General features: G+C 42.4%; 1 protein-coding gene and 1 non-coding gene across 2 annotated transcripts in view; both read right to left on the bottom strand.

Annotated features, from left to right (window-relative positions):
• The window catches only part of Yap1 (Yes associated protein 1), a 110,178-nt gene that overhangs the window by 21,062 nt on the left and 63,423 nt on the right, over nt 1-25,693 (bottom strand). The window contains exons 3-4 of the mRNA XM_008848679.2: nt 20,690-20,803; nt 796-977 (exon numbers count right to left, since the gene is read on the bottom strand). Coding sequence (XP_008846901.1) covers nt 796-977; nt 20,690-20,803 — 296 coding nt within the window. The remainder of the gene's footprint in view (nt 1-795; nt 978-20,689; nt 20,804-25,693) is intronic.
• Nucleotides 3,012-3,115, bottom strand: LOC115066896. The gene has a single exon (XR_003846347.1). It is a non-coding gene; the product is annotated as a U6 spliceosomal RNA (small nuclear RNA).

The raw sequence follows: 25,693 nt of genomic DNA, 5'->3' as shown, positions 1-25,693 counted from the left end.
TTTTGTTATTTTTATTTTATGTGTATGTGTGTATTGCCTGCATGTAGGTAAGTGCACCCGTGTCATGCAATGCCCGCAGAAGACAGAAGAGGCTCCAGACTCCAGGATCCCCTGGAACTGGAGTTATGGACAGTTGTTAGCTGCCATGTGGGTGCTGGGATTCAAACCTGGGTCTTCTGCAAGAACAGCCAGTGTTGTTAACCACTGAGCCATCTCTCTAGCTCCAGCTGTATTATGTTTTAAACAAAATTCTTAGATTTAGCAATACTGAAATGTATTTACCATTCAAGAAATGTCACACTGGTATACCCTCTACAGAAATAACTCATTTAAGGTAAAAATGGTTTCTCCAAGGGATTCCTCAGACCTTCTCCATCTCAGGACTACTCACGAACACAGTGATCTACAATTCCACATGCTCTTTCCATTTTTACTTGGCTGCAATGGCCAAAGGAGCTATTTTTTATTATTTTTTGTTTGTTTGCTTTGAGATAGTGTCTCACGAAGCCCAGGCTGGTCTTGAACTTCTGATCCTTTTGCAGTGACCTCCCAAGTGCTGAGATTACAGGTGTGCACCACCACTCTCAGCTGTTTATGACACAGGATCATAAGTTACATCACAGGATTGATGGCCAGGCAAGAAACAAGTCAAAGGCAGGTTTCTGCTGTCGCCCCAGTTTCACAGAGCCAATACTCCCCTGCAACTGGTAAGTGCTAAACTGTAATGTGTGGATTGTGCAGTGCAGGAATGAAAACCCCGAATGAGGAAGGCTGGATTCTAACCTGTGGCCTCACCTGCCGCAGCAATTCTTGCTGTTTCAATCGCAGTCTCTCCTTCTCCATCTGCAGCTGTTGCAGCCGAATCTGCTGCTGCTGATTAGAGTTGCCCCCACCCAGGACGCCTCCCTGTGGGCTCTGGGGAGCCAAAGGTGGAGGCTGCTTCACTGGAGCACTCTGGCTGATTCTCTGATTCATGGCTGAAACGAAGCAGAAGATGTGTCCTGAAAACACCAGGAAAGGGCAACAGGAATGCAAGAGCACAACTGGCCGGCTAGAAATAACCAGGAGCACACAGCTGTCACTCACTGCTGCCATCACCAGGGTTACAGGATACAAGGAGTCCTACAAGAAAAGGAACTTATGTAACTCCAGAGAAAAGGAACTGAAGCCCACGCACCTCAAAGTTTGACTAAAAGTTTGAGAGGACTAGGAAGATAGCTTAGTGGATAAAGGTGCTCACTATGCAAACCTCATGAACTGAGTGATCTGCAGAGCCCACATATAAAGCCAGATGTGGTAGCATGCACCAGTAATCCCAGTACTCCTACTACGAGAGGGGAGATACAGGCAGGAGACTCACCTGAAAGCTTGTGGGTCAGATGTGATCACATACACACACACACACACACACACACACACACACGAGAGAGAGAGAGAGAGAGAGAGAGAGAGAGAGAGAGAGACCCTGCCTCAAAAACATGATGAAAGAAGAGAAACAAATCTCCAAAGCTGTCCTCTGACCTCCACATGCATGCTGTGGCATATGTGTGTAAACACACATACACACACACTCTAAATCATACTGAAGTTGTAGAGACTTAATTTTTATAAAAACTATGAATTGGGGCTGAAGAGATGGCTCAGTGATTAAGAGCACTGACTGCTCTTGCAGAAGACCTGGCTAACAATCATCTGTAACGCCAGTTCTAGGGGATCTGATACCCTCTGTCCTCCATGGGCATTGCATGACATGGGTGCACTTATACACATGCAGGCAATACACGTAACACATAAAATAGAAATATTTTTAAAATAAATAAAAAGTATGAATTAAAAATTCACCCTCAAGCCGGGTGTGGTGATGCATACCTTTAATTCCAGCACTTAGGAGGCAGAGGCAGGCAGATCTCTGTGAGTTCAAGGCCAGCCTGATCTACATAGTGAGTTCCAGGCCAGCTGGGACTATACCGAGACCCTGTCTCAAAAAAACCAAAAAAAAAAAAAAAAAAAAAAAAAAAAACCAACAACAAAAAAAAACCAACAAAAAACATAGACAAGGTCTACAAGATACATCTGATTGAAATGCTGAGTGTGCTTTAATAAAATGATCCTTTAAATTCATTACATTATTAGAACTTCCAGGTGATGGGTTCCACATTCCTTCACAGGTATTAATCTGAAGTTACCTAAAATGTAGTTTATACAAGTTGAGAGCAGAGGCTTGATTTACTTCCTAAATCTGTACATCATTTAAGATGGGCCAGCTCCACAGCATCTCCCTAAGACTAGCAGGCAACATGTCTATTCCCCGTGGTTATTTTGTACAATGTCCAAAGAGCATCATTTTGGTCACTGAAAGCCCTTTGAGTTGAATCCTTTCACTATAGTGTTAAAGAACCAGCTTCCTTACTTGATCTTAATCATAAAAGGATATTCTAGGCTTACCTTATACCCCTGGCCTCAGATTTCAGTCATCCCTCTTTTCCTAAGAAGTCTCGTTTCTTTTGTAAATTATTCATATTTTATGTGTACTAGTGTCTTGCCTGCATATATGTGGGTGCACCACACGTGTGCAATTCCCACCAAGGCCAGAAGAGGACAATAAACCTGGAACTGGAGTTACAGACCACTTAACTAACATATTAACTGCCACGTGGGCACTGAGAACCAAACCTAGGTCCTGTGCAAGAGTAGCCAGTGCTCTTAACCAGAGTCATCTCAACAGTCTTTCAAAGAGTATTTTAAAAAAATTTTTTTAAATCTTTATTATTATTTAATCTTATGTGTATGAATGTATCGTCTATATGTGTGTAAGCACAACCATGTCACGCAATGCCAGAGGAGGTCTTAAGGGGGCATCATCAGATCCCCTGGAACTAGAATTAGGATGGTTGTTAGCTGCCATGTGGGTACTGGGATCTGAACCTGGGTCCTTTGCAAGAGCAGCCACTACTCTTAATCGCTGAGCCATCTCTCCAGGCCCAAGAGTAATTTTTTTAAGATTAAAAAAAAAAATTATGGAACACTTCACAAATTTCCATGTCATCCTTGCACAGGGGCCATGCTAATCTCTATATTGTTCCAATTTTATTATGCATGCTGCCAAAGTGAGCACTAAGATTTTTTTATGTGTGTGTGTGTGTGTGTACTTAAGTGTGTGTGTGAGTGTGCAGGTGCCTACAGAGGCAAGAAAAGCATGTTTGATCTTCTGGAACTGATACGGGTTCTGGGAACCAAACCTGAGTCTTCTGCAAAAGCATCAAGTGCTGAGCCATTTCCTCCAGACCCTGAAGAGCCAGTTCTTACACAGCCCTACAGATGTAAACCATAGGCCATTAAAATCATGATCAACCAAATAACTAGAAAGTTTCAATGGTAGAGGCAGGAGAATCAGGAGTTCAAGGCTACAGAGAGTGAACTAAGACCAGTCTGGGCTACAAGAAACCCTGGATCAACAGTCTTACTTCCCCTCAAATGTTTCAGATTTCTTTGCAATTTTTTATTCTTAAGTTATTCTACTAGGTCGCACATAGAAATCACTGCAGTCAGTCTCCTGAAATAATCTCCCTCTATGTGATCAGACCACTAGCTCATGAAGGGCTTTCTTGGAATTTTGCTTCTGAATTTTAGAGACTACTATCTATCTTCCTTCCTAACCACAGCAGGTAAACAGGTAACTTTTAAAGTTTTTGGGTCTTCTCCCAAATCTAATCAAACACATGCACATCCTTTTGCAAAGGACGTGTAGTATGAATTCTTTGCTCCCCCCCACCCCAAAGTAATCCTGACATCACTCTGAAGCAGTGCAGACATACTGCTTTTTCTTTTTGAAAAATGTCTGGTTCATAAGTACCTGGCTGGCTTTTCACACTTGCTAAAGAGTGCTGCACAGAATACACCCACACACAGATTGTTCAGTAGTTAAAAGCATAAGCGACTTCGGTAAAGACTGCCAAGTCCACCCTCCCAAAGGGAAGGAACACAGGTAAGAAGGCCCCTCTCCCCCAGTATCACCAAATTCCTCTAATTTTGCTCATAATGAGAAAGCTCAGCCCAGTGTGGTTTTATTTTTGCTATGCCTATTCTAAGAAGTTTGTGCAGTTTTCTGTTTTCCTTCCCATTCCGTGGTGGGAAGAAAATCTAGGGCCTCAAGCATGCTCGGCAACACTTTACCACTGAGCCCAACTGCAGCTCTGGTCTCCAAATACTATCTTAGGGTCACTTGAATCCCTTATATGAACCCCGCTCATGTATTTTTCTATAGGGTTACTGAGCTTTTGTTTGTGGAAACAGGAGCTCACTACTATGCAGCCCACGATGGCCTCAAACTCCCAATGCTCCTGTATCAGCCTCTCCAAAGGCTAGGATTCCAGGCATGCATTGCCACACCTGGCTTGATCTTCACTGGTTCTCTTTTATACAGTTTATGTTCAGGCTAGGAAACCTTTTCCTGTGATAAGTCAGAAATGACTTTTCAGCCATTTTTTAAAGTTCGCTTATTTCCTCTCCATGAGGTTTAGTTTTCCTTTAATGATCTTTATCACAAACTAAATTCTGGTACTTTATAATTTTTATTTCTGCATTTTTTTTTCTCTGTACGCAATCTGATTGGACCACAGCACTGCCTTTACATCCATGATGGTACTCAGTGGACAAACATTAGTACAACCTTTGTGTATGTTTTGGCCATGTTGGTACACAGTGCACAGACACACCTAAGTATGTATGTTTTAACTATATTGGTACACTGTGGACATATATACTTCAGGACAACCTTCACATGTTTTAAGAGCTGGTAAGGCAAGTCATACTGGGCTTTAATTTAATTGCAGTTAAAAGAACACGGTATGTTACTGATTCTAGAAATGTGATTTCTTGGAGATCTGACCTGAAGTTAAGTCTGTCCCAGGTAGCTAGATGACTGGCTTTCAGGAGAAAGCCTGTTTCCCTATTTTTGTACTTATTCTTAAAACTGCTAGTTCCTAATGTCCTTCACAGCTGACTGGCCTTTCAGCCTGGCAGGCTCCAATTCTGCTTCCACCGATCTGTGTCCCTTTATTTTCCAACTGACTGAGATGCTTTTTTAACATCTATGACCCCAGTCATGTCTTTTTGTTATCTTCTTTTACTATTTTGTCTACACGCAGAGAAGGGAGGTCAAAACACAATGCACCACCTGATTTTCTTCAAAGCATTACTGATCTCCTATACAACTTAAAATGAAATCATATTTACTGACCAATACCTCTTTAAGAATAAATGGTTTAGGGGCTGGAGAGATGGCTCAGCGGTTAAGAACACCGGTTGTTCTTGCAGAAGACCTGGGTTCAAATCCCAGCACCCACATGGCAGCTAACAACTGTCCATAACTCTAGTTCCAGGGGATTTGATGGCCTCTTCTGTCCTCCGTGAGCATTGCGTGACATGGGTGCACTTACCTACATGCAGGCAATACACTCATACACATAAAATAAAATATTTTTTTTTAAAGTGAATAAATGGTTTAAGGGCTGGAGAAATGACTCAGTGGTTAAGAGCATTGGCTGCTCTTGCAAAGGACCCAGGTTCTGTTCCCAGCTTCCACATGGCAGTTAACAACCAGCTCTAACTCCACTTCCAGGAGGATCTGATGCCCTCTTCTGACTTCCACAGGCACTGCAGGCACAGATGCACTTACACACACAAAGGCAGAACATTCATACACATAAAATAAAAATAAGCAAATCACAAACTTTTAAAAGAATAAATGGTCTAGATGATTATGGCTTATAGATTAGTGCTTTATTGGGGATAAAAAGCTAACAGCTTTTGAAAGTGAAGATTTGCAGCCGGGCATAGTAGTGCACGCCTATAGTCCCAGCACTTGGGAGGCAGAGGCAAGTGGATCTCTGAGAGTTCAAGGCCAGCCTGGTCTACATAGTGAGTTCTAAGACAGCTGGGGCTTACAGGGAGACCCTGCTTCAAAAAGACCAAAAAAAAAAAAAAGAAAAAGAAAAAGAAAAAGTGAAGATTTGCCAAGTACTGATAATCTTAATAAAACTGTTACCAACACAGATGCACAACTGACAGGCACTGTGGTTATATATGTACATACACACACACACACCCTTTAGAATCAAGAAACCCAGAACACGGAGTGGGTATATTCAGTATCTTAGTAAATCTTGCATTTCTAAACTGCACACCCAGAGATACAAGCAAACCCTCCCCCTTCCACAGGGTCACTGTGGCGCCTGCCTGTTCACTTACAGTCACTGTGGGGCCTGCAACTGCACGGATACCTCCCCCCTTCTGTGGGTTCCCCATGGGGCCAGCCTGGTCACTTACAGGCCTGGGAGGGCAGTAGATGCTTTACAGCTCGTAGGTTTCCTCCCTTTCCAGAAGATTCCTTTTTAAACATTACCCCCACTTGTCCAGACAACCACCCACAGCTCCCTCTTCCCCGATGGAGGGGCACAAACTCTGTCTCCCACTTAATCATGTCACTCACTGTTTCCAGGAATTCCCATGATTCCCAAAGATACACATGTTTATCTTTCCTATAAGCTTTACGTTCACACAGATGGGTGGTAGAGATTAAGCCATGACCCTCCCCTCTGGCATATCATTCCAAAAAACACTACATGATTCCACGTACAGACACATTTTTATAGACGCCGTGCTATGGTAAACTCAACAGCATGAGCGAAATACGAATTGGGGACTGAACTGAGAAGCACTACATATAATGAACATGTAAAAATTTGAGGCCTTGGACGGCAGATAGCTTAGCAGGTAAAGGTGTTTGCTGCCAAGCCTCATGATCTGAGTTCAATCCCTGAGCCCACAAGGTGAGAGAACTCAACTCCTGCAAGCTATTTTCCAACTTCCACATGAATACTCGAGACTCTTACATGTGCACACATATATAAATAAATATGTTTAAAATTCTTTAAAAGCACCTCAGGCCTAGAGCAAACACTGGGAAAATTTTTTCTTCAATTCTAACTAATTTAAAAAGAGTACTAGGGGCTGTAGAGATGTCTCAGTGGTTAAGAGCACTGTCTGCTCTTGCAGAGGACCTGGGTTCATATCCCAGCACCCATATGCAGCTAACAACTGTCTGTAACTCCAGGTCCAGGGGATCTGATGCCCTCTTCTGATCTCTGCAGGCACTGCATGATATGTATGGCACTTCATACACACAGGCAATATACTCATACACATAAAATAAAAATAATAAAATATTTTTTAAAAATAAGCAAACACTAGAAAATGGCCCCTTTGTAACTTGAGAACTACTGGAATCGTAGGACACGCTGGAACCAAAACAAATGCCAGGGCTGTTACAAATTATATATTTCATCGGTTTTTTTTTTTTTTTCCTTTGGTTTTTTTGAAACAGGGTCTCTCTGTAGCCCCAGCTGGCCTGTAACTCACTGTGTAGACCAGGTTGGCCTTGAACTCAGAGAGATCACCTGCCTCTGTCTCCCAAGTGCTGGGATTAAAGGCGTGCGCCACGACACCTGGCTTATTTCATTTATTAAAAAAAGAAAAAGCAAGCTGGGCGTGGTGATGCATGCCTGTGATCCCAGCACTTGGGAGACAGAGGCAGGTGATCTCTGTGAGTTCAAGGCCAACCTGGTCTACACAGTGAGTTACAGGCCAGCTGGGGCTACAGGGAGACCCTGTTTTCAAAAAGACACCACCCCCCCCAAAAAAAAACAAAAAGCATGAGCTTTCAACACTAGAGTTTTATCAAATAATGTAATATTAAATGAGTGTTTATAAAATATATTTGGTGAAAACAAATTGGGCCAGGAAATGATGCTTCATGTGTACAGTTCCAGCACTTGGATAGCCAGGGCAGGAGAATCAACACAAGGTCAAGGTGAGTTGGGCTCCATACATGGTGAGCTCCTGGCCAACCTGGGTTATGGAGTGAGACCCTGTCTCAAACAAAGCAAAATATGAGGGGGAAGAAAAAAGCAAAAACAATAAATTCAATAGTAACAAAACTGCAGGAAAGTAAAGAGAGAGGATTCTCCCCACCAGCTTCCCAGAACTGTGCCCCGTTAGCACTAATGCAGGCAGCAATCTCTGCACGGGTACTGGTTGGCACTGATCTTCAAATCAAAGCTTATCTGACTATTCAAAACCACCAAAAGGAGAACTGATAGAGCACCAAGGAAAGCAGCCCACAAAGTACAACAGATATAAGCACAGAAAAGCCAACAGTGAGTCTGGAGCACACCGGTGTTGGGCCAGCTTCCCTCACCCTGTTGCCTATGGACACAGGGGGCACAAGGCTCCCATCTGAAGCCCTCACTGAAGGACCACCTTAACCCGCTCGCCCACCGAGGGCAGGATTTACTCTTCTCCAGGAGCACAGACCACCAGTGCACTCACACTGGTCCAGAGAGAAGGACCTCACAAGCAGGCAAGAGACAAAACAATCTTTGTTTCCAGGGAGAGGGGGCGGGGCAGTGAGAGAGAAGCTAGAAGGCCAGCGACCTCTTCCCTTGGGATCAACTACAGAAACCTCAGTTTCTAATTTCAATACATTCTGAAAGGCAAAGGGGGGAAAGCACTCTACAAAATGTCAGAAATTTCAAAATTATAATAAACTGCCTGTTAAAGTTCAGTCTATATTGCTTGCACTGACCAATCAATTCAAATAGCAAACCATTACTGAAAAAGAAGAGGGGCAAGGGGTCAGCCACAGGTCCCCCAGATACCTGGGTTTCACACTTAAGAGAACGTTTAGACCGATGACATTTCTAATTTCAAAACCCTGGACTGTTACAGAGCATTGCTGATCGGTTACTCAGTCTGAAGTTCACAATAGTTCATTTCTAGTAAACTTAGTAAGTATAAATTTTAAAACTGGAGTTATTTTTTAACTAAAGCATTAATCTCCATCAATTCTCTCACAACAAAAGCACTTCTTTATTGTGTTTAATGCTCGTTAACAGGAATGAACGCCTTCCTAAAAACACAAAAGAAAAAAATGCTTTTCTGTTGACCTTAAAACACAAAACGCCCACAGCTGGCTCTGTGTTTACAAGATGAAAGGGACGGAATTATCTACAAAAATTTGCAGTAAGTTGGCACAGGAATTTATCTGCCTACCTAGCATTTTATAATGCTGGCTTTTCAGTTAGAATTACTTTTTGATTCACCATGAAGATCTGTAGCTCCAAAGGTGTAGAAAGGATCAGGGCCATGCCTAGGTGTGGTGGCGCATTCCTGCAATCCCAGCATTCTGAAGGTCAAGGTAGAAGGATCAAGAGTTTGAGGCCAGTCTGGGCTAGTCTCAAGGGAGGGTGGTGGCAGGGAAACCACAGGCCCTAATCTACTGACTGACCAATCTTTTATCAATATGCAAGGGCCAATACTTTAACCCAGCCATGCACCTTTGTGACTTATTTTACTGAGATAATTCATATACCATAAAATAGCAACCCCCCATTTTAATGTGTACATGCCAGCTTTTAAAAACATTTATAAAATTGTGTGATCACTCACTCTAACTGAAAAGCTGACCCTGGACCCAGCAGCAGCTCCTCCCTACGGTGGCTACTCCTTTACCTACTCCAGGCTACTCCTTTACCTACTCCAGACAGTTCATCCAAGCAATCCAGAGCCTTTAGGAGCGGCTTCTTTCACTTAACCTGCTGTTTTCACAGTGGATCTTTGCTGTAGTATGTACTGTGGAGACACCATATTTTGTTGATACGTTCATGAATTGGCAATTATGGACAACACTGCTAGGAGCACTTATGTGTGGATGTGTTTTCAATCCTGCGTACATGCCCGGGAATGGAACAGCCTGGTCACATGGGCACACTATGACCAACTTTCTGAGGAACTGCCGCAGTTTCCTTAGGCACCTGCAGCACCATTCAGTCCCATCTGCAGTGTGCACACAAGTTCCCCACGCTTTGGTCAAAACTCACTATCCTGCACTGTCTTCGCTTTGGCCTCTGAGCTGGAATAAAGGGACCTGCACACTGTGGTTTCAATCTGCATTTTCCAGGTGACCACTGTATGGTAACAGCTCATCTACCTGGAGTCCCTATGCCAGGTTTCTCACAAGCAATGACTTTGTGAGACTTAAGACTTTGTAGTTTTGTCCTTTCCCAAGTCCTTCCCCAAAGGCTTAAAGTATTACCCCCCCCCCTTTTTGGGACAGGTCTCCCTGTGGCCCCAGCTGGCTTAGAACTCACTATGTAGACCAGGCTGGCCTCAAACTCACAGACTTCTGCCTCCTAAATGCTGGGATTAAAGGCATGCACTACCATGCCTGGTTAGTACTCCCATCTTTAACTGCTCAAAATACTACCACATCATACTTCTATCAATCCATTTTTCTCCCTCCAAGCTTTAATCAAAAAGCTAGCATTTTAAAAACAACACAATCTGGATGGAGCAAAAGGGGCAACCCCTCCCCCAAAACAACAACAAACCCAATTAACAGAGCCAGGCATCGTGGTGCATACCTGGAATCCTAGTATTCAGGAGGCTGAAGCAAGAGGATTGCCTCAAGAATAAAGCCCTAGCTCAAGAAATGAAATAAATAATTCAAAAGAACACTTTCTCCTCAGTACAGCAATACACACTCTGGGGAAGGCCATGGGCCCTGAGGTAAGGCCTAAAGGGAAAGTGTTCAAACCACTTTCAGTTGTCTCTACCCTCAAGAGTACAGCAGTATATTCCTTCCCCAACTAAAGAAATGAAAATTTAATGTCTAATTTGAGCCAAAATGATACTACTGCTCTAGGGAGAAGGGGAACAACACTTTAAAATGTATTTGCCACTGTGAGCTCATGATTAGATGGCCGTCTACTCACAGGGCGATTTCTAATTTCACACAGGCATTGCTATGAAGCTTTTCCCTGAAGCCATCTATAATTACTAACTGATGCGCATGCAGGAATCTGGCTTCCCCTCAGCCCCCACTGCTCCTTGGTCTGCTTCTCCACACAGCACCTCATCCTTCACTGCAGAATACACTTCCTAATTATTCATCTGCCTCTTTAGTAACTGGTACCTCCATCCCCCGGCTGCCTGGCGTGACGGCACCAAACATCTGCTGAACAAAGAAGGAAATCCTGGAGAAGCTCCTGTCCCTGCTCAGTGAGACACTGCTGGCAAAGTCAGGACAGACTACAGAAGAAGCCCACAATGGTCCTGAAGTGACCTCCGTGAGCAGGGCAGGACCAAACAACAAACACTAACGTAAGCCCTGAGCCACCCAACTCTGAATCACGCCAGATTTATTTCGATGAAGAATTTTTTTTTTTTTGGTCTTTTTGAGACAGGGTCTCCCTGTAGCCCTAGCTGGCCTGGATTCGCTATGGAGACCAGGCTGGCCTCGAACTCACAGAGATCCACCTGCCTCTGCCTCCCGGGTGCTGGGATTAAAGGCGTGCACCACCATGCCCGGCTCAATGAAGATTTTTATTGGAATATTAACTTCTTTTTCTTTTTGTCCCTGAGTTTGCACAACACATGGTAAGCAACAACTGACTCCTTGAGTATATTTTAAAATTAAAACAAATAGAACTGCAAACAGCTTTATAAAATAAAGACGTGAACATGCACGTGTGTGCATTTGATAAATCATAAGTCAGTCATTAATTTAAATTACGCAGTCATCCTAAGTTTTTAAACTTTAAAAATTAAATACTTGGGGTTGGAGAGATGGCTCAGGGGTTAAGAGCACTGGCTACTCTGGCAAAGGACCTGGATTTGATCCCCAGCACCCACAGGGAGACTAACAACTGTCTGTAACTCCACTTCTACAGGATTCGATGCCCTCTTCTGGCCTCCACAGGCATTGCACACATGTGGCGCACTGACATGTATGCAAGCAAAACATTCATATACACAAAAAAAATACAAATAAAAGAAATTATGTGCTTGGCATAGCAGCTCATACCTGTAATCCCAGAACTTGGGCAGTCCAAGGCAAGAGGATTGCCACCCTTGATTACACAGTGAATTCCAGGCCAGTATGGGCTACTGTGAGACCCTGTCTCAAAAAGTTAATTTTTTAAAATTAAGGATAAATAACTCATTATTATGGAAGGACAAGAGTGTTTACTACATAGCTACTTAGGTTGCTTAAGTACAAGCCAAATAGAAACTACATTATTAATTTAATGTATCAACATGCTTACTTACCCTTGTGAGCAATGGAAAAACTGTTTACCATAACTGATAAACTGTTTAGGTGTTATTCCACCAAACTTTAAGAAAATTTAAAACTGAATAAAACTGTCAGCTCAAGTACTGGACTATTTTTAATTTTTTTCAACATAATTTATTTGTGGGATGTGTTGCCAATATGCTGTCAGAAGACAACTTTGGGGACTGAGTTCTCTCCTGCCACCATGTGAGTCTCAGGGAATTAACTCAGGTCATCAGGCCTGGTAGGAAGCAACTTTACCTGCTGAGCCACCTTGTTGACCCCTGAATTATCTTTTCTTCAGTAATGCTATTCATCAAAAGATTCATGTTAACAAATACCAGCCTGACTTGAAGCACTGTGGGGAAGGACAGGATCATTCAACGGTATGTTCTAAATGAAACTTCAGGAGTACTCAGCTTCAAATTCCCACAGTAGGTTTTCTATCATGGCCATCTCAGGTAGGTTCTAAAATCCAGAAAACAAGCAAACTGTCAACACACCATCTTTAATTTAAGGCAGTGAGGCTGACTCTGCTATTACTCCAGTTTGGGTGTGTGCAGTCTTCTCTGTTCCACCCAGCACCTCCATCCCCACCAGATGTTTGCCAGAGCATTCTCCACAAGATAGGGCTTATCTTTAGATTAAAGGTTAAGAGATTTTCCTGTCTCCTCTTCAATCACAGCTGTGAGCAAAAGACCAGAAGCTAAATTTAAATGAAACAACAGTTCAAAAGTTACCTCTGAAACTTCAGTGTGCTCAGGTTAAGGCTACTAAGAAGTAACCATACAAAGGTTCAAAGGTTTTATTGAAGAATTCAAAAATGGAGCACCTCATATTCAGCTCAGCTCAGTGAAGACTACAAAAGGTTTTTGGGGTTTTTTGTTTGTTTTTTGGTTTTTTTTTTTTTGTGGTGGTGCTTGAGATTGAACCCAGGACCTCATGCACGCCAAGCAAAGCACTGAGCTGCACCCCTACTCAGACTGGAAACAAGAGTATCAGTCTTACCCAGTCACAATTTACACATGAGCATAAATGTATAAAGTGAGTCAAATTAAGTCTAGAGAGTCAGGTCTTCCAGAACCAGTGGGTGGGCACTTTTTGCCACTTCACCATAGCAGGCAATTTTTATTACGTTCCAATTTAATCCAGTTGAACCTACTCTATTATGCATGTATCGAGTAGAAGATACAAGCCCTTACTGTTGATTCAAAGATACTTGAGGGGAGGGAGGCCATAGAATATGCCTGTTGGAGCAATATCACAGCTATTTTTCTCACTGGAGAAAACACAAAAAAACCCTCATTCCTCCTGCCCCTTCTCCCCCTCCTCCCCAGGTTGCCGTGAGAGGACAGCTTCCCTTGCACGAAGTTTCTGCCTTGCTACAGATCTAAAAGCAACAAAGCCAGCTAGCCATGGATAAAATCTCTGAAAGTACAACCCCAAATAAATCTTTCCTCCTTCAAAAACAAAACCACACTGGAGTACCGCAGCAGAGACATCAACACAAACAGCATCGAGACAGCAGTGAATGGGCAAACGAACAGGGGCGTTCTAACAGGGCAAAGTGTTAAGTCAAGAGAACACTGCTGGCATCCCAGAGAGGGGAAGCTGACTCCTGGGTAATAAAGGGACATGAAAATAAAAATTAAACTAAAAATAAAGCCAGATGTGGTGACATACATCTTTAATCTCAGTATCCGGGAAACAGAGGCAGGCAGATGTCTGGGAGTTAGAGGCCAGCCTTGTCTCCATAATGAGACCCTGACTCAATAAATACATAATAAATAAATGCAGTAAAAAATGGGAATTAGGAACATTAAAACTTTCCTTAAAGAAAATTGGTTGAGACATACAATGCAGTAAAGGTAGCCATGGGAAAGGTCAAAACTGAGATTAGAAGACAAAGGCTTCAGAATATAACAGAGGGAGCTGGAGAGAGGGCTCAGCAGTTAAGGGCACTGGCTACTCCTGCAGAGGACCCGGGTTCAATTCCCAGCACCCACACTGTGGCGAAAAACCATCCCTAATTCCAGTTCCAAGGGATCTGATGCCCTCTTCTGACCTTCGTGGGCACTGCATATACACAGTATACTTACATGCATGAAATCAAAACATGCATACACAAAAATAGTAAAAAAAAAAAAGAAAAAAGTAAAACTAATGCAACAGAAGTGAGAAATTAGTTGTTTAGATCATTCAACTACATAGCTTTAGTCTATTCCAGTTAGAGATCTTACAATTCTCCTAATTAGAAACTCCTTATTGGGTGGGGGTTCAGCTCAGCTCCTAGGCATGCGTAAGGCCTTGGCACTGATATGAAGCTCTGCGGCTGGGGTGGGGAGGCAGGTAGGGGGTGGGGAGAGGCAGGTGGGGCCAGGGGTCCACATGATAGGGACTCATTACCTTTGGGTCATAGCCTTAAGATGAGTCACAGCAAAGGATCCAAGTACATTAACCACTATCTGCTTCCTCCACTGAAACTCCCAAGTACCAGCATCTATACACAAGGGATTCTGAGAAATGAACCATAAGCACCCTGAAGCTCTGAAATCTAAGGTTTATACATTCTGCAGGGCAGATGATTTTCATTAACTGTGAATAACCCTATAAATTCCAACTGGCATACCCTAACTCTCCCGGCATTATTACTTTCTAATGTAACAGAGGTTTGATGAGGAGGCTCCATGCACCTCACAAGCCAGGGATGCTTAGGGTCCCTTTGAGAAATTATGGCTCGAGCAATCATATATTCTTTACTGGTTAACTTTAAAGGTTTATCTGTTGATAGTTTTTAGTTAGTGAAGATACTTTTATCTAAACCACAATGAAACATCATCCTTTTAAAATTTTAAAAAGTTTATATAATCCATAAGCAAATTCCAGTAGCCCAGATTACTGGGAAGATTTAAAATATTTGACTAAGGAAAAAACAACTCGAGCAATCATATATTCTTTACTGGTTAACTTTAAAGGTTTATCTGTTGATAGTTTTTAGTTAGTGAAGATACTTTTATCTAAACCACAATGAAACATCATCCTTTTAAAATTTTAAAAAGTTTATATAATCCATAAGCAAATTCCAGTAGCCCAGATGACTGGGAAGATTTAAAATATTTGACTAAGGAAAAAACAACAACAAAAAAAAAACCAAAGCAAAAAAACCCACTGGGTTAGAACTGGCAGGAAAGCCTCCTGCCTTGGCCTCCCAAGTGCTAGGATTACAGGTATGAGCAACTATGCCTGCACCATGGATAATGGAGCATGGATATCAAGAGATTTACACTGAATAAAACTCAAATAATTAGACAGGGCCATTCTCTCTACTGAACAAGCCACTATTACTGAAGCTGCAAAGCCCCAGCACTTTTCCTATTCCTACAGGACAGATTCTGGGCTATTCATTAGGTACATTTTTTCTCTTTTTTTTAGTTTATTGAATTTTTGTGTATTTCATACAGAACATCCCAATCCATCTTAATCATCTTTATCCCCCTTCCCCACTGGCACCCTCCCTTAGCCCCCACCCCCTACTGGAATTCATATATTCTGTCATTTGTCTTAAGGTCTACTGTGTCAAGTTAGTGTCCCCAGACATCCCTCAGTGCAAGTTCATCTACTAAGGTCTAGTCACCCATCTAGTCTCTCTCTTCAGGAAGATCAGCTCTTCCTCACCCAGCAGTAATCAGCCGCTTATAGTTCTTCAGCTAAGACTGGGCTCAGCTGTCCATTTCCCCAGTTCTTTAAAAAAAAATAATAATAATTTATTGAGACTTTCATACATGCATATAAGGTGTTTTGATCAAATCCATGTCCACTCCCTTCCCTCCAGCGCTTCCCATATCTCCACGCCATTTTTTTTCTGATAACTTCATGCACCGTTTTTTTTTTTTTAAATGGGGCTTTTTGCTACTCTAAGATTCCCCACTCTTAGAAAATCATTTCCTACACCTATGTCTTGTAGGTTTTTCCCAATGTTTTCTTCTAACAGTTTCAGAGTTTCAGGCTTTTCATTGAGGTCTTTGATCCATTTGGAATTCACTTTTGTGCACCTACCTCCTATTCTTATCACACCATCCTCTGAAGAGGTTACCCAACTTGCAGATAGGGAATTGGGTCACAGACTGCTCTGGCTTCTTCCACGCTGAACAGGGACACAGGGTGAGGCAATTGGGATACCTCTTCAGTGGGTCTACCTAAAAGACTCCCAAATTGCATTAACTCTTGGAGGCAGAATCTGGGTGCTCTCGGGCAGTCCCCTGCAATCTCAACCCCTACGCCAGAGGAAGGCCAGAAGAGGCGCTCTCTGGCGGTCTGCTGAGATCACAGCAACTACACTGATGGAGGTCAGAACCGGCCCTCTCAGGCTGTCTGCTTAAGATCTCGGCCTTATCCTACCAAAGCCAGGTCACACTAGGTACATTTTTATGAAAAGAAAAACACTACTTAAAATAGCTACAAGAATGGGTCTTAAAGAAGGTAAAGGTTAATGAATGTTATGTTAAAATTTCTAATAGATTTCTAACTATTAATAGAAATACTTTGAAAAGAAAGATGTACTGAAAAACTTTGGACTTTAGGGATTTATTTTAATAAATTATATGCTTTTGGATTTTACTTATTCTTTTAATTTTTTATTTCAGGATATATTACATATACATGTTTGTGTATGTATGTGTACCACATGTATACAGGTGCCTTCAGAGGCCAAAAGAGAGCACTAATCCCCTGGAGGTGGAGTTACAGGTGGTTGTTAGCTAACATGTGGGTGATGGTAACAGAACCTGGGTCTTCTCTATGTGCAGCAAGTGCCTTTAACAGCTGTGCCATCTCTCCAAGCCCTACAAACATTTTTTTTTTCTTTCTTAAATCTCAGTATTGCCATCTGTCAAAACCTGCATTGCTAAATTACCTTCACACATCTACTACTATAGACAATAGGACCAATCACTTCAGATAAACATTAGCTCACTAGCCAAGAGCTAGAGTAGATCTTTTTATCCCTTCTGGTAAATAGAAACTTTAATTGTATTGTTTTCCATAAGCAGAAACTTTGTTTTCCTTACAGTGTTCACTGATAAATGTTCCTATGGCTGTAAAATAATGCTACGATGTACAAAGTCATATTTAAAGCCATATGGTTACCAATACAAAATCTCTAGGAATAGTATCTTACATGTTTATTTGAAATAATTTGTTCTGTGTATACATATATGCACTCCTTTAAGAGTATAGGACTGCACATACCTTGGCATACATGTGGAAGGAAGTCAGAGGAAAACTCCAGGTGTTAGTCTTCCCCTCCAATGTGTTTGAGGGACGGTCTCTTGCTGCTTTTGACTGGGTATAATAGGCAAACTGACCCCCAGGCTTCAACAGACTCTCCTGCCTCTGCCTCCCATCTCACAGTAGAAGCCCTGAGGTAAGCTGAATGCTGTGCAGCTGTATGTGGGCTCTGGTGATCCAAACTCAGGTTCCCATGCATGCACAAAAAGCACTTTACCCACTGAGCCATCTTCCCAGCCCGGTATATGAAGTAATTTGATGTTGTGATAATACTGAAGGGCCCGTATCTTTTAAATGCAGGATTAAAATGTAATCCAAATAAAAAGCCAAGAGCCTCTTTTTTAAAGTTATCATCACACCCATACTGCCATTTGATGATCATTTGTGACTTGTTAAAAATTACTAATAAAGTCTCTAAACAATAATATCACAGTTTTAAATGTTACAAAAGAAAACCAGATATAAAAAAATCTCTAACAAATTAGTGTTTAATTTTCTAACAGTCTATAATCTATAAACTTCATGATGGCTATGACTGGGAAGTTATTTTAATATTTTAAATTAAAGAGTCTAATAAAGACCCCACAAGGTGGCTCAGCAGGTAAAGGCCACTTGTCCTCAAGTCTAGTGAGCTGAGTTAGACCCTGGGAAGGAGAGAGTCCACTCTTCCAAGTTGTTCTCTGACTTCTACGTGCAAGATGTAGTATGCTTAGCCACATACATAAAAAATATAATGTTTTAGCAGGGTGTGGTGGCACACACCTTTAATCCCAGCAGAGGGAGGAGGCAGAGGCAGGCGGATCTCTGTGAGTTCAAGGCCAGCTTGGTCTATATACTGAGTTCCAGGCCAGCCCCACTACAGGAAGACCCTGTCTCAAAAAAAAAAAAAAGGAAAAAAAAAAAAAAAAAAAAAAAAAAAAGATGTTTTAAAGTGCTTTTTAAAAAATACAATAAAAAATAGAAAAGAGGTTGTCATTTGAAGCAGATAATAAAATTAAGCTTAAGTTAATCTTCCATTCTAAAATGAAGATATATGACTACTTGACTTAATATTTTAATATAGATTTGGAAGGGACAAAGGAACAGACTTCTCAAGCATGGAAGCATAACCTACACTGTCCCCTGTGTTTGCATGGCTACAAGGGTCAGAAATGAGGGGACAGTTTATATTTCTTTGGTAGAGATAAAACATAATTCAGTATAGAGAACTTCAGATTTCAAGGAAAGTCAGCTCCAGCAGCTAATAGCTTGTCTCTCTTTGCTGTTGATCTAGATCTTCTCCCCCCACCCCCGAGCCCCTCAGTTACACTCCAGCTCTCTGAAAAGGTCTGGAACAGATTAAAAGTCGGGCCTCAAAATAAAAAGCTTTGGCAAGTTGTCAAGCCTGTCTGGAATACGCACAGTCAGTGGCCCCAAAAGGGAAACCAGAGACAGTGAGAACTGTATGAGACTTGTGTTGGTGTGCACAAGCCTGTGCATGTGTGTGCATGTGTACTGGAGGTGGGGGAAGTTATGTTTGTCTTACTTATTTTTCTCCAAAATAAGCCCTCTTCCTTAAGCGATCCAGCTGTAGGTATAGTAACGGATATAACTAAGCTCAGAGCAAAGCTTTTCTCCTTCCCTGTTAAATGCTTCTCTTTCACTGTTAAATGCTTTTCCTTTTCTTTTTTCTCTCTCAGAAAAAAAACCCTCTTATGTCCTCAAGAGTGAGGAGGTAATCATATCTCACCCCCACAGGAAGACCGCAGTACTCGTCTTTAAAATTTCCCATAGGTGGATGAATCGAATTCATCGAATACGATTTAAGGAAACAGGATGCATCATTCCACTGAACCCAGTGATATAAACGGCAACCAATATTTATGGAACTTTTTATCTTTGGAGTTTCCTGTTTTAACTACAAGGGCTTATTCAAGTATTAAACAGAATCTGAAGCTGCAAATTACTAACATGCCAAGTTACTTTTTTAACACCTCAACAGATCCTGAAGCTCAAACAGCTAGCTTTTGAGCCAAACCGGACATCTGTCAAAATGACAGTTTAGGCCCTCACCTCACTTTTGACTCTTCCATGAATAGTTCAATTACCCCATAAAGTTGGGGTCTGAGGTAAATCCAGATACTGTTTTCTGCTGTTGCTATTGTTTTTGTTTTTAAGACACACAGAAGGCCGAGCACTGCTAGGAAGAAATCTGGCAGGGGAGTGGTTTTCACCCAGTCAGCCTGGGGTAGTTTTCCTTTTCTTTCTTCCCCCAGGGCTGTGTTTTGATGGCATTCAGAGAGTTAATTCCTCTTTCCCAGCAAGGCCCTGCGCTGCTGTCAGGTCAGCCCCTGAGAATCTTCAAAGGCTGTGAACCCCTGCCTCTGACCCCATCCCTGATCCACACATTGTTTTCATTTGGCGGCTTAGGGGGCCAAGGCAGAGAGAGCTTCAGACCACAATTATCTGCCCCCTTTTAGATTTGTTTTCCATGGCTTTGGAAGAATACTTCAGAAAGCCAACTGAAAAAGCGAACACAGTCAGGAAATATGGACAACAAGGGAGTGAATGGTGTGGAAGCACTTATCAAAATGTGAACTTTGGGGAGGAGAGAGCTCAAGCTTGCTGTTTGTTTCCTAAATAAGAAACGAAATTAAAGACCTTAACCTAAAAGCAAATCAATAAATAAAAAAATCCAGAACAAGTAGAAAATGCTTTCGTCAGACATTTCTGGAGTTCAGGACTAAGGGTTGTGTCCCTGCCTTCCCAAGGGCCACCCGCTCCAGCAGTGCTCAGCCCTTGGAAGCTAAGCACCACAGCACCACGTCTCTGAGGAAAGCTGGAGCTCTGGGTTTTAGATCTGTGTGGCAGCCTGAGCATTACTGAAGCCAGAAGGACTGCTTCTAACACCATCACCATTTCCCCCAAATATGGAAAAGACAGAGCAACAGTGACTATGGTCAGTAAATGACGACAGCGCCCCTAACCCGACCTGGGCTATGAAGCAGATTTGGGCCTGCATCTCTCAATTTTTTTTTTTTTTTTTTAAAAAAAAAGCACTTGGAAAAGATGGGCAGGCAGTCATTTCTTACTACCATGAAGTGATGCATTTTTATTTAAATGTGCTCTTTCTCTCTCTGAAAACAGACAGACAGAAAGACACAGACACACACACACACACACACACACACACACACACACACACACACACACACACACACAGCGTCACCAAAAATATCTCAAAACCTTTACCAAAACGAGGGTCAAGCCTTGGGTCTAGCCAGGACGTGGTCTTGTTCTTATGGTTTATGTAGTAAACTTCTCCGTCCTGAGTCATGGCTTGTTCCCATCCATCAGGAAGAGGACCTAAAATACAGAAAATAGATCTTGGTTGGTTTTGACCTGTTTGGGCTAAAAAGCTGTGAGGGTTGCTGGGTGCTGATTCAAAAAGAAAGCAGGTCTAGAGAGATGTGCAGCCATACTAAGGCTAACAACAAAAAGGTCAAAAGGAAAGCAAATACAAATAGACATGAAAAAATTCATTAAAACAGGTTTAAGCCTACATTCAGGGAAGATACCCTGATTCTTCTCCATAAAAAAGAAACCATTAAGTAATGAAATCAACACCCCAAAGACAGGTGGGAATTTAAGAAGTCAGATTAGAAGCACTTTAGCTGAGTCCGTTTACATCCATTATTTATGCAACAAGCTTGCACCAAGAAAACTATAACACAGAAAACCACACCCTCCCCTCTTAATCCCAGCACTTGGGAGGTAGAAGCACGTGGGTCTCTGTGAGTTCAAGGCCAGCTCTGGCTACAGGGAGACCCTACCTCAAAGAAGAGCCCCCCCCAAAAGAAAAATACAGCCCCAAAATATTAAAAAGCTATTTTAAGCAGAACAGAAATTGTCAACTGGAGGGAACTGTGGCTGAAAGTCCAAGTTTGTTGGCAGGATGGGAGAGGGCTGGGGAACGTGTTACACTTGTTGGGAGACAAAAATTTCCCAGTATGTATGGAGTAGGGAAGCTTTGGGGAAGTGGCAATAATGAAAAGAGTCCCAGAATGCATCACTGACCTACCCAAACACTGCATTAGAAAGGTGGAACTCTACAACCTAATCAGTATTTGTCTCTACCCTTAACTGTGAAGATAGCTCAACCTGAAGACATTTCTTAAAAATCTGTAAACTGTTTAAAAAAATCTAAGTCCCTAAGATACTCTGTGACTGTACATGCTGATGATCTGGCCACTGTAGAAACTGGATGCCTTGGAAAGCCACAACAATGCCAAGGGACGTCATGACAGACTTCCAGCATGCTTGAGTACCTGGTCTCCATCAGTTCTTAGCAACACCATTCTCCACCCTTGCTGACAGAGTTAGAACAGGAGGTAGTACGGACATGGCCAAGCCTTTCCTCTGGTCCATGGACTCCATCCTGAAGATTCTACCCACCCTCTCTGGCTGATCTCCCTAGCCCACCTGCTGCAAGTTCAGCCACCACTGAGGAGCAACTGTCCCAGCCACATCAGGCAACTGCTCATCTCCTGTCACTACTCACTCCATCATCACCACCATGTAATGATGATATCACTGCATGTACAGCCACACAGTGGCTCCACCCGCTGGTTCTGTTCCTGTCCCCATGTGCAGATGAACAAGCAGGTCTGAGGTTATTAACTGGCCCAAGGCAGTCTGGTATTCAAGCATGTGATTGCATTTGCTTCCTAAGGACATAAATACATTCCCCTAAATGTATGCTAGAACTCCCAAGTGTTACAATCACCAAGAGATTTTATACTAAGTTTAAATTATTAATGTCACTAAAAATGGAAAATTTACAAGAATTAAATTCAAGTAAGCCAGACACAGGAACTCACACACCTTTAACCTCAACTGATCAGGAGATGGGGGTGGCAGAGTCACAAGTTTAAGGCCTTAATTTAGTGGGAACTTATCTTGAAAAACAAAAAACAAAACCTGTTTTTTAAGGGCTAGCAATAGCAATAGCCCAATGGTAGAAAATTTGCCTAGCATGTGTGAGGCCCTGAGTTTAGTCCTTAGTACTGAAAAAAATTAATTCAGAAAGCTTTCCATGAATAATTTTAAAAATATGTTTTATTTATTATTTTTTTATTTTATGTGTATGAGTGTATTGCATGCATGTATACAAGTGCACTCATGTTGTGTGCCCACGGAGGTCAAGAGGGTGTCGGATTCCTTGGAACTGGAGTTAAGGACAATGGTTAGCTGCCATGTGGGAGCTGGGAACAAAACCTGGGTCCTCTGCAAGAGCAGCCAGTGCTCTTAACCTCTGAGCCATCCCTCAAGCACCTAAGACTCTTTCTTTACTGAAGGAAAGCCACTGAGTCAAAGGCAAGGAAGAGATTAAGAAAAGATAACCATTAAATAACTCTGCAATATAATCTATTTTTTAGTACTGGAATGAAGGCAAAGAAAGCCGAAGAGCGATGTCTGGGGTGCAGCTCCGTGACAGAGTGCCTGCCTAGGGTGTGTGATGCCCTCATCTCAATTCCCAAGAATATAAATGAGTAAATAAATAAAAAACTGCAAAGAAACAAGAATCTTTAACTTTAGTATAAATTAAACAACAAAAATTAAGGCTTTATCAGACAAGGTCCTAAGGAGGAATCAATAACTAGATTCTTTGTCTTTTTTTTGTTCTTGTTTATTATTTTTTGTTTTTAAAGATATAATTTTATTTCTTAAATTATGTATGTGCATCTAAGTGCAGTGCCTGTAGAAGCCAGAGGCCAGTGCCCCCCCCCCCCCCCTTGAGCTAGAGTTACAGGTGGTTGTGAGCCACCTGATTTGGGTGCTGGGAATCAAACTCAGTCCTCTCCTAGAGCTCTCTCTCCAGGCCCCTTTTGTTTTTTGACACAAGGTCTCACGATGTACCCTAAGTGGGCTTCAAGCTCATTCTGCAGCCAAGACTGGCCTGGTTTGAGACAATTCTGCCTCTGTCTTCCGAGCCCTGCGATGACAGGTGTGAGCTGTTAGCCTGTTCTCAGTGACCTGTCACCGCAGATTCCAAGTCATGTATTAAACCAGGCCAACCTTGATAACCAGGAAAAGACCATTATGATTTCTGCACCGTCAGCCTTGTTCAATCATTAGTTTTGATTAGAGACAGACTGGAGAAAATTCTCTAACAAAGAAATCTGGATGATCCCCAAAAATTAAATTTCTAGGAGTAGGCTATAGGGTCCATCAAAATAAGCACAGGGCCAGCAGTGGTGACATAACTTGTAAACCCCAGGCTAGCCAAGATTAAATAGCAAGACCCATGTCAAAGACCAAAACAGACAAAAGTACAGGATGCCTTTAAATTCAATTTATATTCTAATGTCATGAATTTATAATTTATTTAAAATGGAGTATATAAAACGAAGTAAATTTGCCAGGCGTGGTGGTGCATGCCTTTAACCCCAGCACTTGGGAGGCAGAGGCAGGCGGATCTTTGTGAGTTCAAGGCCAGCCTAGTCTACATAGTGAGTTCCAGGACAGCTGGGGCTACAGGGAGACCCTGTCTCAAAAAAAACAAAAAAAAAAAGAAGTAAACTTGAAGGTCAAATTTTTATGTACCTAAAATGATCTAAAACGGTGCAGTGGCCCTCAAATTTCAGCCCTCACCTGGACCCAGGATACTGAGCCCCACCCTGTTTCCTCATATGCAACTATACCACCTCACTGTAAAGCACGACAGTGCCCTCCAAGTGGAAAGGGGGGCACCCAGCCATGTCTGCTAGACTATGACGAGGTAACCCACAGGAAGCAGTCATGGAAGGTGATTTTAGTTTCCTTAATACTAGAAAGACCTAAGGCACTGCTGTTGAAGAGACAAAATCATCTCATTTGTCCTCTAAGGCAATGATAAGTGGGTGTCTGAGGGCAAGATTGGATGTGACGTACAGGAGGTAAGGCTGGCCACTGAGCTTCAATCATTTTAAAATACTTTATTGTTTTTATTTTATGCATATGAAGTGTACTGCCCACATGTATGTAAGTGTACCCGTGTCATACAACGCCCGTGGGGGTCAGAAGAGGGTGTTGGATGCCCTGGGACTGGAGTTATGGACAGTTGTTAGCTACCACGTGGGTGCTGGGAATCGAACCCAGGTCCTCTGCAAGTGTAGCCGATGCTCTTAACCACTGAGCCATCTTTCCAGCCCCTAGCTTCAATCATTTTAAATGGAGGCCTCTACTTTCTTTCTCTGCTGTGCAGGCCCAGGGTGTTCTCTACATCGGGGTCAGAGCCTTTACCACAGTGAACACACTGTGCTTCTTCCTGTGACGGTCAAGTGCCTGGGCTGAGTATGCACCCCATACCTTTCTATCTTCTTTTCCGGTGTAGAGACCATTGCTTACAAAGAGTGGAACGTTGATTGAAATGCATGTAATCAAATGGAAGCTCAATTAAAACCTTTTCTTTATGTTTATGAAAGAAAACATTCTGTTTTAGTTTTGAATATAAGTTCAATTTCTCCCAGATTTGGCACTAAACTGAAGGCAGTACTGATTAGGCACCTGCAATATTCTGAACATTATCCTAGGCTGATACAGCAACAAACAAAACGGTCCTCATTCAAGGAATCAGGTTCTCAGGGAAGACAAACAGTACAATGCATAATATGATCAGTGCACTAAAAAAATAAATAAATGGGATGGGAACGGGGACTTGGTTTCTTGGAAATGCAAATAAAGGACACCACCCCCTCTCCCTAGCCACACACACAGAGGATTGGGGACTCTCCATTGGCTCTGAATGCAATGCAAGTAGAAGGACAATGATCTACGTGGAAAAAGACCTGGCCAGTGTGTGCAATTGGCACCAAATAAGTAACAACACTATGCCACAGTAAGTCTTTTTATAACTATGAATCACTAGACACTGGGTGTGATAGTGCATGTCTTTAATCCTAACACTGATGATCTCTGTGAGTCCGAGGCCAACCTGATCTACACAGTGAGTTCTAGGGCAGCCAGGGCTCTCACTACCCTAGTAAGACCTTGTCTCAAAACAACCAAACAAACACCCCTCCCCTCCAAAAAAACACCAGAAGGGCTGAGAACACAGTTCAGTGGTAGAACACATGCGAGCATGAAGCCTTAGGTTCAATCCCCAGTCTACAATCCCAGAATTTAGGAGGTGGAGGCAGGAGAACCAGTTCAAGGTCATTCTTAGCTACAGTGAGGAGGGGGAGCAGACTAGGAAACCACAATCAGTTCAATGAA

This window comes from Nannospalax galili, unplaced genomic scaffold (assembly GCF_000622305.1).
Source record: "Nannospalax galili isolate Female #2095 unplaced genomic scaffold, S.galili_v1.0 scaffold824, whole genome shotgun sequence".
Classification (NCBI taxonomy): domain Eukaryota; kingdom Metazoa; phylum Chordata; class Mammalia; order Rodentia; family Spalacidae; genus Nannospalax; species Nannospalax galili.
Note: the sequence above shows the minus strand (reverse complement) of the source record. Positions and strands in the feature narration are given on the sequence as shown.